The sequence below is a fragment of the Camelus ferus genome, chromosome 3 (assembly GCF_009834535.1).
Source record: "Camelus ferus isolate YT-003-E chromosome 3, BCGSAC_Cfer_1.0, whole genome shotgun sequence".
In the NCBI taxonomy this organism is placed as follows: Eukaryota; Metazoa; Chordata; class Mammalia; order Artiodactyla; family Camelidae; genus Camelus; species Camelus ferus.
In genome coordinates, this window is record NC_045698.1 from 75179342 (window position 1) to 75195100 (window position 15759).

Sequence of the window (15759 nt, forward strand, 5' to 3'; positions counted from 1 at the left end):
GCTTTGAAGCAGAGAGAGGGGAGGGTACATATTATTTCAGTTGTAAATGGAAAGAAGACTGATGTGCAGATTCAGCCATGCTTGAGTGATCATGGTGATGCGAACCCCAGCAACTAGTGCCTTGTATGGAGTAAATAATTATGTGATAAGTTTTTGGATTTAGTGGTAGATGTACATTGACTTTGTTCATAGGGCTGTGTGGGTACAGATCCTAGTTTGCTTATAGTAGGCTCTAAATTTTCTCTCAAAAGTCTTTGCTAGCAGTGATATTTTTGCTCAGTTTTTCTCTTTCATCAAGAGCCAACCAAATCAAATATCATGACCTCCTTCCTCTCTCCTTGGCAGTGCAACACTGTGACCTCCCTGTAGAACTGATTAGCAAATCACAGAACACAGTGGTTTTCTCACAAGCGATTTTCTTGCCCTACAGAAAATTGTCTTAGTATTACCATCAGTATTCTTTGACTTGTCAGCATAATTGAAACATTATCTATGATTTCTGTTACTTTAATGCGGACTACAAGTGCATCTTTTTAAGGTCATAGCACTTTTCTCTGTCGCGTGTACAGAGTTTGCTTATGGAGGTGTGTGTATTTCAAGAATTTCAGCTGTTTGGTGGGAGACTTTATTCCACTGCATAATGGAGTTTAAAAAATGATTTTCATTAGACCATTATACTAACATATCCCTAGGCCACAATTTCCTCCATGAGCTTATTAATTCAGTACAAAATTCCAGGTACTGATCATTAATTGTATCTTTAAAGCTACAATGAGATTGAAAGTCATCTTTAATGCCTGCAGGATCCTTTTTCATGAACCATCCATTGCCCCTAATGTTTGTTTTGAGTAGTACTCTCATCCATGGATTATGGGACCAGGTCAATGTGTTTTTTCAGTGTGTTCTTGTTAAGCTCTAGGCAGCTTTGCTGCATCCGTGGCTCCAAAATTACCTTTTCCTGAAAGTACAGAAAGATCTGGAGAAACATGGACACCCATGTATTAACTTACACACTCTAAGTGTCTGATAAAACACATGGCATCTTTAAAAGCTCTGATGCAGGCGTTTTAGACTAAGCTAAGGTTTTATTTTATAGAGATGTGTAGCTTTACTGCAGCAAGACGAGTCAACATGTTCTAACTCTGCTTGGAATCAGAGGAACTTGATTTACTGTTGTTACCTGCTGTGGTAGAAATTACAAGCATCACTGAAGTAGGCTTGTATCTTTAGTGTTGGAAATATTCAGCAGAATTCATCAGAAGTGATTTAAAAAAGCCATGGTCTGTGGTGTTGTGATAATGAGTGGAGAACAGGTTTCCCTGTATTTCAGGCAGCCTTTGTTTGATAGCATGTCTGTTTAGGAAAATACATCGCAGATTAGTCACTGTGTACCCAAGTCTCAGGTATGTTCAGTTTCCTTGGGTGAACTTTGGGTTATGCCAAGGGGTCCCCTCTGGCCTTTCCACTGAAAACCAGTCAACCAATATCTGTGTGTGCCTGTAAAGAAAGATTTGTAGTATAATGCTGCTCAACAGCTTTGCTGACCTGCAGTCTGCATGGTTCAACTGACTCCTCTTCAGCTAGTGTCGCACTGATCATCAGGGTTCCTTTGCTCTGCCATTTCTAGTCATGAACTGATCCGTATTTTTTTCTTGCTTTTTTCTAGGGGAAATGGGGCTTGTCTTGCAGGATTAGTTCTTTGCTAAGACCTTGTACCTCCTGCTTCTCTATACACTGATGAACAGACTTCAGAGTTCTCCCTTGTAAAGACATGGTGCCCCACCCTAGGGGTGACAGTTGCCTTAAAGGACTACAGTTCTTACCTGCAGGAGCTATTTCTATGCCTTGTGTCTAAGAAGAGAGGCCTGTGAGAGCATCTTTCAGGTCTGAGGAGGTACACGGCCATCTGGTGCTCCTGGTCTCTCCAATGTCAAGGCTTTGAGTATTCATCCCCAGTGTCGTCTCTACCCCTCACCTCCTGCTAATTTGCTTCTCATTTTGGCTACTGTTTTGTTTTTCTCTTATTCCGAAATATCTCCCCTAGTCCTTCAGACTTCTGTGAGCTCTCACAGTTTGCTGCAGTGGCTTTCTCCTGGTAGGTAATTTCCTCCCTCCCTTACTGAACTGGCCTGTACCTGGGAGTAGAATCTTTCTTTCTCTTGGCCTCCCCATTACAAAATCAACAACCACTCATAACAGACTAAAGAGATAAATACCCATAACCAGTTTTTACCATCTTGATTGCAGCCTTCCATGTGGACTTTTTTTCAAAAGGGGATCATGTCATACATACTATTTTTTTCATAAATACTACTTTAAAACTGCTTTTTCTTCACTTTCTCCTGAAGTTACCTCCCCAAATATTTCTAATTCATTTAAAGTTTTTGTATTTCTAAATTTTTAACGACTGAAAACAACTCTATGATGTTAGATGCACCATTTAGACATTTAGGTTTTCTCTTCTTCCTTCCTCCCTCGTGTCTTTCTGTTATTTACTGGTGTTAGAATTTTTGTTTCTGGGTGTCCAGAGTTGTTTGTTTACTGTGCATAGAGTTCTTTTATTAAACGTTAGGTGCGGACTTTTTGAGGGCGTGGAGCAGGCTATTGCTGTCGCTGTGGCAGAAACGACAGTGTTGCCTTGGGTGCTCGTACCCTTATCTAATGCACATCTGTCTTTCCAGCGTGCAGCATTGTGCCTGGTACAGTGGGTGTTCACTAAAGAATTACTGTTGAGCTGAAGAAATGTGAGGGCCATGTGACAAATATATAAGTACTGTGTATTTGGGACCTAGGCTATAGGAGTGAACAAGACTAAGATTGTCATTGCTCTCATGAGTTAGGTTGTTACTCAAGATTGCAAGGATGGTGTTTAGAGACAGCAGACCTTTTCATGTGAGGATCAATGAAAAAACCTAAAAGTCACACAGTCTAGTAGAAGCAATCTAAATGACTTAACAGTGTGGTGATTTGGAGTATGTTCACCCCGATCTTTTTCATATGTGGCTAATTAAGTGCTGGTTTTTCTATAGATGATAGTTTTTATTTAGGATTATTCACTAGTGTTACTGATTAAGATGGAATGATCTTTTCTCCAGTTCATACTTTTTTTCACTCTTACAAGGAACTCGAATCAATTATACTTAAATTTAAAATTTCATACCTGAATAGATTATGGTGTTCTACTTAGTGATTTTAGAGACCCAGAGGTCTTTTAGGGCTGGGTTTGGGGTAATAGGAAATACATCCCCAAATATTTATGGTCTTTCTGTCGCACATTTTAAAATATGATTAAGCAAAGATTGCAGTCCTGGAGAAGATTTTCTGCTGTAAATTGGTGTAAATTTTAACCCTGCCAGCTGTTCATGCTTTCTGTGATCCCACTTATAAAAGTGGAAAGTGAAGGGTGAGTGGCTGCCCTCTTGGGCAGGCATGTAGTTTTAAAAAAAAATGTGTCTCAACAGAGCTGTATTAGAGTTTCATATAGCTGCCTTTTTCTTTTTTATCGTAGGGCCAACTTTCTATGTTGCAAGAAAAAATAGACCATTTGGAACGTTTGCTAGCCGAGAATAATGAGATCATCTCAAATATTAGAGACTCGGTCATCAATCTGAGTGAGTCTGTGGAGGATGGTCCAAAAAGTTCACAAGGCAATTTCAGCCAAGGTGCTGGCTCACCTCTCCTGCCGTCAAAACAGTTTTCTCTCTCAGTTGACTCTGAAGACTGTCTGTTTGCTTCACAAAGTGGAAGTCAGAGTTCAGATGTGCAGGTAATGTATACATTCGTGAATAATCACTGGGTTTTGATTTGTTTTTGTCTTTATTTTTTTTAGATTTGATCTGGTATCTCTTCCAACTTAGTTACTAAGTTCTGGATTCTAGTTTCAATTTTTGTAAAGTAATTTGATTAGTCACATGATCATTAATGTTCTTTTTAGTGATAAAATTCTGTTATTCTGTGTTTCTCCTAAATTTTCTTATTTTGTACTTTGTGACTGTGGCTTTTTCTGTATGCTTTTTAGGTCTTATTTTCTGTAATAGTTGAGATGTTTAGAGATTTAAATTTAATCAAAGAGTTTTTTTTAACCTTTGGAGAGTACAAGAGATGCCCTACTCATACTTTGTATCTGTTATACATTATAGGTTTCACACAGTGTAAGGTTAGATTCTTTTTTACTGAATATCCCTTTGTAAGATGGAAGGGGAATATTCTAGAACTGTGCTGCCGAGTGTGGAAGCTGCTGTCCACCTCAAATGTGGCTAGTTTGTGTTGAGATGTGCTCTAATATACACACAAAGTATTGAAGATTTAGTATGAAGAAAAGAATGTAAAATATCTTTCTCATTTTTCTATTAATTATGTGTTGAGATGGTAATATTTGGAATATATTGGCTTAAATAAAATATCAAAATTAATTTCACCTATTTCATTTTACTAGAAAATTTAAAAGTATGCATTTAGCTTGCATTGTATTTCTCTTGGATAGTGCTGTTCTAGAGGGTGGTGGAGTTGAAGAAAGGACTTCTACCTTTCTTAAACTTTGAATGTGTCTCCCATCTTTGCTCTGTTTTGCAAAGTAGCAGAGAGCTGTGTTTAACATTGTACTTTAGACTGGAAACTGGAACTTGCTGATAGGACCTAAAGGGTAAATATTTTAAAGTTGGATGAAAGATGTTGGCTCTGGCCTTTCTTCAGAGTAGAAGTTTTCATTAGCAGGGGACATAATATGATCTCGAGGCCAAGGCTCACAGGTCAAGTCAGAAGCTGGGGACAGTGGCACTGGCTAGGCCATGAGCCTCCAGCCTCATCAGCTAGTGTGTGGCCAGCTTCAGGTGGGATCAGAATCCTGTGCTTTGAAGGGATATCTATTTCTGTGAGGCTTGGCTTTGTTTAGGCTTTAATTAAGCACCTTTTTAAAGGGAAATGATAAAACTTTTTTTTTTTTTTTAAATCTAAATCTGAGCCAGACAGAAAGGACCTGCAGAGCAATCATGGAAGTCAGTGAGGCAGCAGGGACCTGGGAGCTGCAGAGCCAAAGAAAGAACTGGAAGGGATAGCAGAGACTGCTCACACGTGCTCTTGTCCAGCTGGTTGCCAAGGATTTGTTCTCTTCCTTGGGAACATTTTATCTAAATTATGAATTTTGAAGTGAAAGATATGTTATTGTCTTAAAATACTTTATATTCACTTTTATATAATTTGCTTGTTATCTTTAAATTTTTTGTAACTCACAGATTAATTAGGATGTAATTTTTTAGATAATTTAAATTTTACCAAAGAAGTGTTATGTTCTTTGTCACACTTAGTACTATAGAGAGTATGAAAAATAAGTTTTTAGGTTTGTTTGGTTTTGTTTCTTTGTAATACTTTTTTCTTTTGTGTCCAAATAAATTATTATCTAGAAAGAATACGACATTGGAAACTTGGAAAACATTTGAACACTTAAAAGCTAAATCTTAATTTTAAAAGATTCTTCCATTTTAAACCTAGTTGACCCTGTTATAGTTTTATTTTTAGAATAAAAAATGTAAACATACATAGGCTAAATTAAAGAATAGCTGTAGCTCCATTTCCATTCAGATACAGATTTTAAAATATGAGAGACTGAATATAAAATTAAGACAAAGTAAAAAATAATTTCAGTACTGTTTGAAAATGCTAAATATTTGATCATAATGAAAAAAATTTTGTTTGATGTTCAGTTCCTATCATTTTCTATTGTATTAAAGTAAAGCAGGGGAAGAGGAATTGAATGAAATTATTTTGTATTAGAGGCAGAGGGAGAAGGGACTGTTTATCAAGTTAGTTATAATAGAAGTAGAATTTTAACCCTTTAATGGTGATTAAATGTTTTCTGCCTTAAACTCTTTAATATCTACAGAAATCGTTTTATCTTTTAAAATATGTAAACAGTACAGCAGTGAGTAGTTTTGAGCAAGTATTTCCAACATTACGTTTAAATTAATAGTGGTTGTACATGACTAAACTTAACTTTGTGTGTGTGTTCTTTATATTTTTAGATGTTGGATGTTTACAGTCTAATTCCTTTTGACAATCCAGATGGTGGAGTTTGGAAGCAAGGATTTGACATTACTTATAAATCTGATGAATGGGACGCTAAGCCCCTTCAAGTCTTTGTGGTGCCTCATTCCCATAACGACCCAGGTAAAGTTTGCACTTCAGAAAACCTAGAGGTTCATTGTAAATCAACTGTACTTCAATAAAAAATAAATAGATAAAAAAAAGAGCAAACCCAGAAAAAAAAAACCCTACAAACAATAACAAAATCACTAGAGCTTAATAAGCCCTTGTAGGCACAGAGTATTTTAATGAGAATCTAGTATAATCCACTTCTCAACTTTTTGTGACATTGTTCTCTGACTTTTAACAGTAACATATTTCTTTTATATGTCAATGTATTTTGAGTTCTCATTTTATCAATTTATTGGCCATTCAAAGATAGTACTTGTACAGTGTGAAATAGGAGTATTTCACAAGAAGGAAAGTTGTAGCTTTGGGAGATGAAAAGTTGCAAGCTTTTATGGTAAGGTACTGAGAGTTCATTATAGTTACTTCTTATGTGTTGTGTGGGAGAATGATTTCAGGTCTGTAAACTCTACATTAGCAAATGCAGAGTGCTCATGGGAAAGTTTGTATCTTTCAAATGTAGAAACAGAGCCTTGGTGTCAAGCAGACATGAGTGTGAGTCCCAGTCCCAACAGTGTTAGACAAATTTAGGCCAGTTACTTACTCTGAGAGTAAGTTTTTTCCCAGGCAGAATCAGGATAAAGTATTTACTTCATAGGGTGAAATATTAAAGGCATGTTGCATGGCCCCAAATTAACTGCTACCATTATCATTAATGTTACTGTTCTTTCATGTGATAACTTTTGTTACTTACTGGGGACAGAGATTTTTCCCCCAAGGTAAAGGGAAATTGCTGAAATTATGATGGGAAATATGATTCAGTGTTTATCCTTGTTAGTGTGAGTACACAGCACAGAGTAAATGCCCAGTGAATTAAGTTGCAGGGTTCTTTTTGGAATGTACTTCCAAAGACTTCTTTAGGAACTGACTTATGCTTCTATTCATTATTTTTCTCTATTTCACCATATTCTTTGAAGGTTTTTTTCTTCAGTCTTAACATTCAATTTTGTCATACTTATATTCTTTCTCACTAGTTTATTGTTACATATTTCTTTCTGTTTCTAAGACAATAGAACTTTTTGCTTTATGTCTGGACATATGATTTGGTGAAGTTTTGAGTGTGTGTGTGTGTGTGTGTGTGCTGCTTTTGTGTGTGAGAAATAGTGTGGGAGGTACATCTTGGATGCTGAAATGTTTAAATTTTCAGTACACTTCAATATTTAGTATGCACAGAGGTATAATATATATGAAGTCAATATTGTCCTAGAAATTTGTGATGAGCTGTTACCACACGTCAGCTTCTGGCTTGGTTTCCCTTGGTTTCTATCTTTGGTCTTAATGTCTTTATCTTTTCCTACACATTCCTATTAGCCTTATTAACTTTTCCTCTTGTATGTTTCACATCATCTTCCTCCTTAATCTTAGCCTTTCCCTTCAAATCTAAACTCAGGATGGTTGGACATTGTGGAAAACTGCAAAGATTTGGAGCCAGGCAGGATGAGGCAGACCTCCTGGTGTCCTTGGGCATGTTCATTTGTATATCTGTAAAGTGGAGTCATATAGGTAGAGTAGCATCTTAAGCAAGAATTAGTTATAAAGTAAGTACAAATGGTGATAAAAATCACATCTAATGAAAATTCCTTTTGCTGTTTATCCACTTGAGCACCAGTTAAATAGTACATTTGCATTTTAGGCGTGTGGATGAAAAATATATATCTTTGTTTATATATGGACTCAGTGAGGGGAGGTGCTCGCTCTTGGGATCTGAGACTGCCTGTTGGACTGCAGATTTTTTTTTTCTAAAACTCTCATTTACTCTGAACTGTTTCCTCAATGAGTGATCAGGTGGCAAAGCTTCTTGTACTATTTAAATTGTTCTCTCCTCTTTTTTCTGCCAATCATGTGTAGTTTAATTCTTGCTATTTAATTGGGTGTCTGATGTGATTCCATTGTATAGTATTCCTTGTAGATTTATAAATACACTTAGCAGTGTGTTTTACAAGTCCTCCTAATGTGAACCCATCGCTCTTCCTTTTTGATTTTTTGAATACCTTTATTATCCTTTCCCCTTTTCTGCCATCCTCAATTTCTCTCGATCTCATTTCTTGTTATTCTATAACATGGGCCCTTAACTGAAATAATAAAATTTGTAGTTTACCAGGCAGCATGCCAAATGTTTTCTAAACATCTAATGCTCACAATAACTTTTGAAGGTTAGTGTCATTATTCATGCTGAAGGTGTACCAACTTGCCAAGGTTACACAGGTAGTAAGTGACACCAAAATACTTCCCTGTTCGTTTACTTGAATCTCCCACCCAAATAAACGCCAGTGACAGAGACCATGTGTTTCTTGTTATACTCTGTCCTGATTTCCTAGCCTGACACTTGACATAGAGTAATTGCTAAATATATGTAAGGCCTTCACTGCCCTGTCTCTGTGCCCCTGCATGTATCTCACACTGTACACACACACACACACACACACACACACACACACACACACACTTGCATTTAGGCACAGATATAAACTTTTGTTTGGTCTCTTCATTAGAATTGAAGCTCAGTGAGGGCTCGAACTTTATCTTAATAACCACAGGGTTGCTGGTACCTTGAACAGTAACCAGCGCATAGTACAGACTCATTTAGTTAAATAAGTCAGTGAATGAAAGAATCTGACTCAGCAGACTCATATGAAAAGGATGACTTATTCCTCTGCCTGCACTTTTCTTTAACTTTCTGCCTTCCCTTCCTCCTGTTGTCTACTTCTCTTCCTTTAAAAAATATCATATGTAAAATGAACTTTGTAATCTTAAATACCAACAACAGACATGCTATTAAGCTCTTAAAGGGCAGGCATTGCCTCTGCCTTTTAGACTTTGTTTGCATTAAGGTTTCTTTTGCAGTTAGTATGTTGTTCTGTGAGAAGACATTCCTCATAACTGTTCCTGGCTGTAATAAATGAATCTGTCTGTTGGTATCCTAGCAACCATGGTTGAATCTTTTTGTCTTAGTGAGAGATGTTAATGACCCTTACCCTCAGGCCCTTCTCCACTTGAGTCAAAAATAATGGTCAGAAACAGACCTTTTAAAACAAAAGTGATTTTTGCTGTCAAGCAAAATGCTAGAGAAAAGAACCCATGGACTTTTCTTAATAAATTTTCACTGCTCCTTAACAAAAGTAGAATTTAGGTAAACTAAATTATTCTTTGAAAAACTGAACCATTCAGATCATGAAAAACCACTCTTGGTGCAGGAAAAGAGGTAAGTATGTGCACATACGTTCTAAGTCAAAATGTGACTCTGTGATGAGAAATCTTTGTGTAATATTCCTAAATGAATGTGCAGTTAGGCAATTTACTTTCTAAATGAGATTTATAGAGATTTGTTTGCATTTTCTGAAACAACAGTTTAAAACAAACTTTAGCTCAGTTTATCAGTGTTTGTTGGGGATAGAAATATTTGAAATAAATTTTTAAAAGATTCCTGTATTTAGTCATCTAAAGAATTATGTTGCTGCATTTTTTATATATGGAGATATTTTTCTTTTTGAACCAAATTGGAAAGATAAATTTCAAATTATATGTGTATTTTAATAAAATTCCTAATTATGTCCTCTTCCAGTCCAGAAGGACGTGTAACAGTTATCGTACAGTATTTTATACAAGTTAAAGTTGGAAAGGAATTATCAAGTAAATGTTGATAACTTTGTACTGTTATGCTTTTGAAAAGTTTTGAATCATCGACCATGAAATTAAATGTTAGTTGATTGATACGTGTTCATGTTGTGTTTAATAAGGTGATTAAAACACAATTACAGCACCTTTGTATCTACAATCTTAATTCTTTGCTTCCCACTAGTTAAAGTGCTGAAATATTTAGTTAATTTTCCTTTAAAAGAATCGCAGCGTGTAGAGAGAAGATAAGGTATACTAAATGGAAAATTGGACAGCATATTGTTAGTTAAGCAATTTGTAAAATGAACAGTAGAAAATAATACCCCATGTAGTATGACTCCAAAACAGAAGTAAGACCTATGCCTAAGAGCCACACTAGAAAATAATTTTCTTCTTTGCGCTTTCATTTCTTTTGTAGAATTTTTATGGACTCAAATAAATGATTAGGATTTTTCAGTCTTTTTTTTTTTTTTGAAAATTAAGAGAACAGATTTTTGCATTTAGTATAGTATAATTTGAAATGAGTTTATGTATCCTTATTCTTAAAAAGTTTGTGAAAAAGAACAAATACATGTGAGGAGAGCACAGTGTAATGTTATTTTAAAGCTTTTCTGTTCAAATGTTGTTCAGCACAGTCAAAAGAAAACAGCCCTGGTCAGCCCTGGTTGAGTAATGCCTGTGAGGGGGAAAGGCAGTGGGGACAGAACGCTGGCTGCCAGGGGAGCCTGCCTGCAGGGTGGAACAAGGTGGTCAGGAGAGGGAAGGGTTTGTATGTGGGCACAGTGTGGGGAGTACTTTTTTCTATTTGTTATTGAAGGATAAAGTGAGTGCTTTGGTTTTGGCCGCTGGACAGGAAGTTTGAATTTCTGGAGCTAAGACAGTATGACGGACAGATTGGCACTCGTTGCCTGTCCTGCCTCAGGGTACGTCGGGTGTGTGCTACTTCGTGTAGTCCGTTCTGCAGCCCCTGAAGAGTGGTAAATTAAACCCCACTACCAGGTGAAGGCAGTGAAGCTAAAGTAGGTATAGTAATTTGTTTAAGTTCAGTCAGTCATAAATTGGCAGAGGATGGGGAATTGGAGCTCAGATTTGCCTGATTCTTAGATCCATGTTCTTTCCACTTACTATACTGCTTCTCAAGATACTTTAGTGAGTTCAAATGATGCTGGTACTTCTTCCTTCTTGCTTTATAGGCATTAGCTAATTTAGCACACTTACTTGAACTTTGGGTTGTTAATAGGGTTGCCAAATACAGCTGGAAAAAAAAAACTGAGCTGCACAGTTAAATTTAAATTTCCAATAATGAATAATTTTTTTTACATATGTCCCAAATATCATATGGGATGTACTTATACTGAACATTTATTCATTATTTATCTGAAGTTCAAATTTAACTTGGTATCCTGTATTCTATCTGGCAATCTTAATTGTTAAGAAGTTGTGGCATTTAAGAATTAAATATTTAGCATTGTCTTAAGAGATCTGTAGAATTCGTGTATTGGTCCCTTTTATAGAGGGAAAAAAAATCTAATTGTTTGGGCTTTGCCTGGACTGTAATCCTTAGGAGCACATATGTCAGGTAGCATCTGAGAGATGTAGGTGATCATTAAATATGGCCCACCTCCCCTATTTTGAATACTTTTTTCTGTCCTCAATCCTGGGTGCTTCAGAACTCATCAGTACCCTGATTATACAAATAATTACTAGTACTGTGGGAATTTACTGTGTTCCAGGCACTGTTACAGGTACTTTACATATGATGAGTCCATCACTCCTCTCAGCAATTTTATTACAGAAATCCTGCTTTTACCCTTATTTCAAAGATGAGAAAACTAAGACAGAAAGAGGATAAGTGATGTGTTTGTGGCAGGGTTGGGTTTGGACACAAGCTTTCTTGCTCTGGAATCAGGACTTGTGACCATTATTTATACTGCCTCTTACAAGTCATACTTTTGAAACCACAGGAGAGCTTCTAGGAAGAAAGTCTTTTAAATTTTTCCAAGCCAAATGCCATCTACTTTAGTATTATTAATCATATAAAACATTGTATAAACTATCTTCCTGAAGTAGATACTTCACTGCACTGTTTCCTATCCTTTTTTTCTTGTCTTTTCCTTATTAAAATGAATGTCTTTGTCCTTAAATACTGCATTAGTACATGAGATGGTGAGTGGTTTTCCGCACTGTCACACATTTTACAATTAGAAAGTGATTTAGATGCAATATTTTTCAGCTTTTAAAAATCGTTTCTTCTAGAAACTTTGGTAATTTGCCTAGTATTGGCTTAATCATAAGGCCAAGTAAGTGGATTCCACATATCCTGAGACTAATGCCTCAAAGAAAGTCACTTTTTTTTTTACTTCTAATGATGTCTCTCATATTATAGACACTTTCTATTATTTCACGCAACCAAGTCCATTTGGGAAAGACATATTAGACCTGAAGTGTCCTCATCCAGTGTGAATAGATACTCATGGATCAAATTCTTAACAAGGGAGGGAAGTAATGTTAGCAGATTTAGACAATATTTTGGAGGTTGATCTCACAGTTGCAGGTATCAGGTATCAAGGTATGCAGCCCTTTTAAAGGGCATTTAGAAAAGCAGTGCAGTTAGGGGTCACATTTGGCTGTTATAGACATAACAGCTTCAGGGTGAACAAAACCCCAGCTGTCCTAATAGTAATGCAAATGGGTTCTTGTGGCGTGATACAGAATTTCCAGTGACAACATCTTACGTGGGTTCAAAAAATACTGTATCTCAAACAACTTAATGGAAGTGAAGCTGATATGCTTTGAAAACTATTAGCTGACACTGAATCACCTGGAAGAAAGGTTAGGTTTTTTTTTTTTGAAACCTGAGTTCAAAAGCATTTAGAGGAATCAGCAGGTTTCTAGGTTTCCAAAGACTCAGCTCATCTTCGACTCTACTGTCTTCTGGAAACTTAGGTTAGTTACTAAATTCACTTCATTTTGCCATCTTGGCCTCTTATTCTCCTTTGTCTGTTTCCGCTGCAATCTGTTACCATTTTTTAGCAGAATTATTATCATGTTTTCATTTCCTGTTTTTCTCATACTTTACCTTGTTAGTCTACCCTTTACACTCACAGTATAGTTATTTTTGAAAACAGAGCTCAGAAAACCTTAACTTCCTTATTCCTAAGTTTTGGTAAGAAATAAGAATCCTTTAGGAGTTTTTCAGTGATCTGACCCCCCCACTTCTATTTTTTCACCATACTCCACCATGTAAGCTGCAGTGCAGTCATACTCAGCTGCAGTCTGCTCCCTGAAATTGACACATAATTTCATGGCTTAGTGTTTTTTCCATATGCTCTTCCCTCTATTTGGAACTGCCACCTTTTCTCTCTAACCAGATGATGTCTAATCTAAGAATCTCTCTCCTGTCCTTCTGGTAGGAATTTACCATTTCTTTATTCCCATGGCATTTGGTTCATATTTTCACTGTAGAATCTGTTTTCATTTAGCTTAGCTTTATTGCTTGCCCTTATTAGATGCTTGGTTTGTGTTGGAATGAATAAACCAGAACAGAACATTAATTAAAACTCTTTCACAGTTTATCGGGGGGAATAATAAGCTTACTTCATAATAGAAACGTTGGAATTAAAATTAATCAGCATGTGAGTTATGGTAATACCAATTAAAATTGTATGTGACCCCTTCCTCAAGTGTAAGATTGGATATTGCAGTCAAATATTGAAGGGTTTGACAAATGATGGAAGAAACCTGTTGATCTTTGTTGATACAGAGTAACTTACTAAAACAAAGGAGGTTTCTTTTTAATGAACTCTGTATTTATTTTAAAATTTGAGATTATGTTAAAATGAAAATATCTTGAAGCTTAGGTTGTATTTTTTTAAAATGTTTTTTACCTGGGTATAATTGTATTTTGATTCAGAATCTTTTTATGTTTTCTTAAAAATTGGTACTTTAACTTTTGAGTGGAATTAATGTACTCATTAAAAAATCATTATTGTAGCAGTTAAAACCATAGCAGTGTAACAATGACTTGAGGGCCAAGCCTTCTTCTGGATGTATGTTTTAAATCATCTTGGGGATGACAGAGCCTTTTGAAGTATAAAATAGAAACTTAAAGATATGGTTCAAAGATTATTAGGTTAGTATCGGAACAGACCGTGAACGTGGTAGAGCTAACAGTATGTGGTATCTTTTACCTTTCGTTTCTAGTTGAAGTAGCAAATTTGCCTTTTTACTCCACATGCCTTTTTTTTTTTTTTTCCAGTCCTTTTGGCCATTTACTTCATTAATCTATCAGGTACTTACTGAACTCTTGCTGTCATAGACTTTGTACCAGGTGCCAGATTCTTGAGAATTGACTGGTTTGAAGTTCAGGTTGTATGTAGCAGGTATTTAGACTTGCTTCTAAAATTTGCAGGACCTGGGGCAAAAGTACACGGAGGCCCTCAGATGCTATGTCTAAACATTTAAACATTAAAAATGAAACTAATACATTTCCAAATAAAATGAATCCTTTCCTTCCACATGGAGAAGTAGCTCAGTGAAACGGCAGGCCCAGGGTGGGTTAGGTTGCTCGGGCTTCAGACACACTGAAGCACTGAAATGTGCTGGTGTGTGTGGAGGGGAGCCAGCCTGTAGACAGCAGAGCGTCCTCTCCTTTCAGACCCAGCCCTGTCCTAGCACGGGAGGGATCTTCTTGCAGACATCCCTGCACTCTTCCCACACTCCTGCAAACTTCAGTCCCTTGGCCACTGCCCAGGCTGGGGAGTTCACCACCTACAAGTTAACTACCTTGACAGGAAAGGCCATATAGAAGTCTCTAGAAGCTGGCTTGGGGATGTTCAGACACAGACTTCTGGGTCCCAGGGACTCAGAAGGGCAGGGCAGGGCAGGCGCTGGGTGGGCATGTTCTTCGCCCTGTGGATTTATCATGTGGGATGGGATGTGGTCAGACGAAGAATGGGGGGATCCCTCCAGAGTCCAGTGCTCAGAGTGGGACACTCCTGCCCAGGTCCTAAGGGTGGTGCTGTGTATGCCCTTGAACCAAATAATACTATGTTCCTTAAGAGGATGAGATCTCCACAAAGTCTGTAGATTGTGAAGCTAAATCAAGGGTCCAAATTAAGAAAAAAAAAAAGAAATGTGTTTTATCAATGAGCAGTTAGTAGGTGCTTAATTGTTCATACACATTAAAGATAAGCAATAAGTTTTCAACTTTATTTACATTTTAGAACTTACATTTTTATGATATAATAGTGATAAGTGAATTTGGAATTATATCTGCTATATAGAACTTCTATTTACTCTTTATTTTTTAAAATTTCCCCACTTACTTGACATAGTGATTAGCTGAATTATGAGTGATAGTGTTGTTAGAGTGAAAAGGAATAAAGGTATTCTTAATGCTGTTCTAAGGCTGTGAATTGACCGCTTAAGAACATCAGTTTGCCGCTTAATGTCCTGAGATTATTAAATCAAGAAGTAGGAATATGATTTTATGTCACAAAAATTCATCCCATACAACTTTTTATAAAATACTATCTTTGTGATTGGTCTCATGTTAATATACAATTGGAGTTTTATACTAATTTGGAGAAAGAAAGAGCCAATTCAGTGTAAAAGGGAATACTTGATTACTCTATTGTATAAGAGCAATAAAAGCTAATTTACTGTTATATTACTCAATATTGAAAGCTGCAAGAGGCTATCTTTCAGTTCATTCTTCATTAATTGTGCTTTACTGTAGTGATATTAGTATCTATTATAGATGAGTTTTATGGAAGGCTTTTAAGTTGACATCTCTGAGCTTGTGTTTTGGCTCACGTAAATATCTTTGACATATTTTCTGCATGATTGTTGAAGGGCGAATGGAGTGTTGAAGGCAAAATGGATTAGTCAATCACTGTGATTCCTCTATGAAAACTCCTGTGATAAACTATTCTTTGA

At 36.4% G+C, this 15759-nt stretch overlaps 1 protein-coding gene across 1 annotated transcript in view; it reads left to right on the forward strand.

Moving 5' to 3' along the window:
- Positions 1-15759, forward strand: part of MAN2A1 (mannosidase alpha class 2A member 1) — a 152408-nt gene that overhangs the window by 17951 nt on the left and 118698 nt on the right. Inside the window, 2 exon segments of the mRNA XM_006177116.3 lie at positions 3509-3766; positions 6018-6162. Of these exon segments, the coding sequence (XP_006177178.1) occupies positions 3509-3766; positions 6018-6162 (403 nt within the window).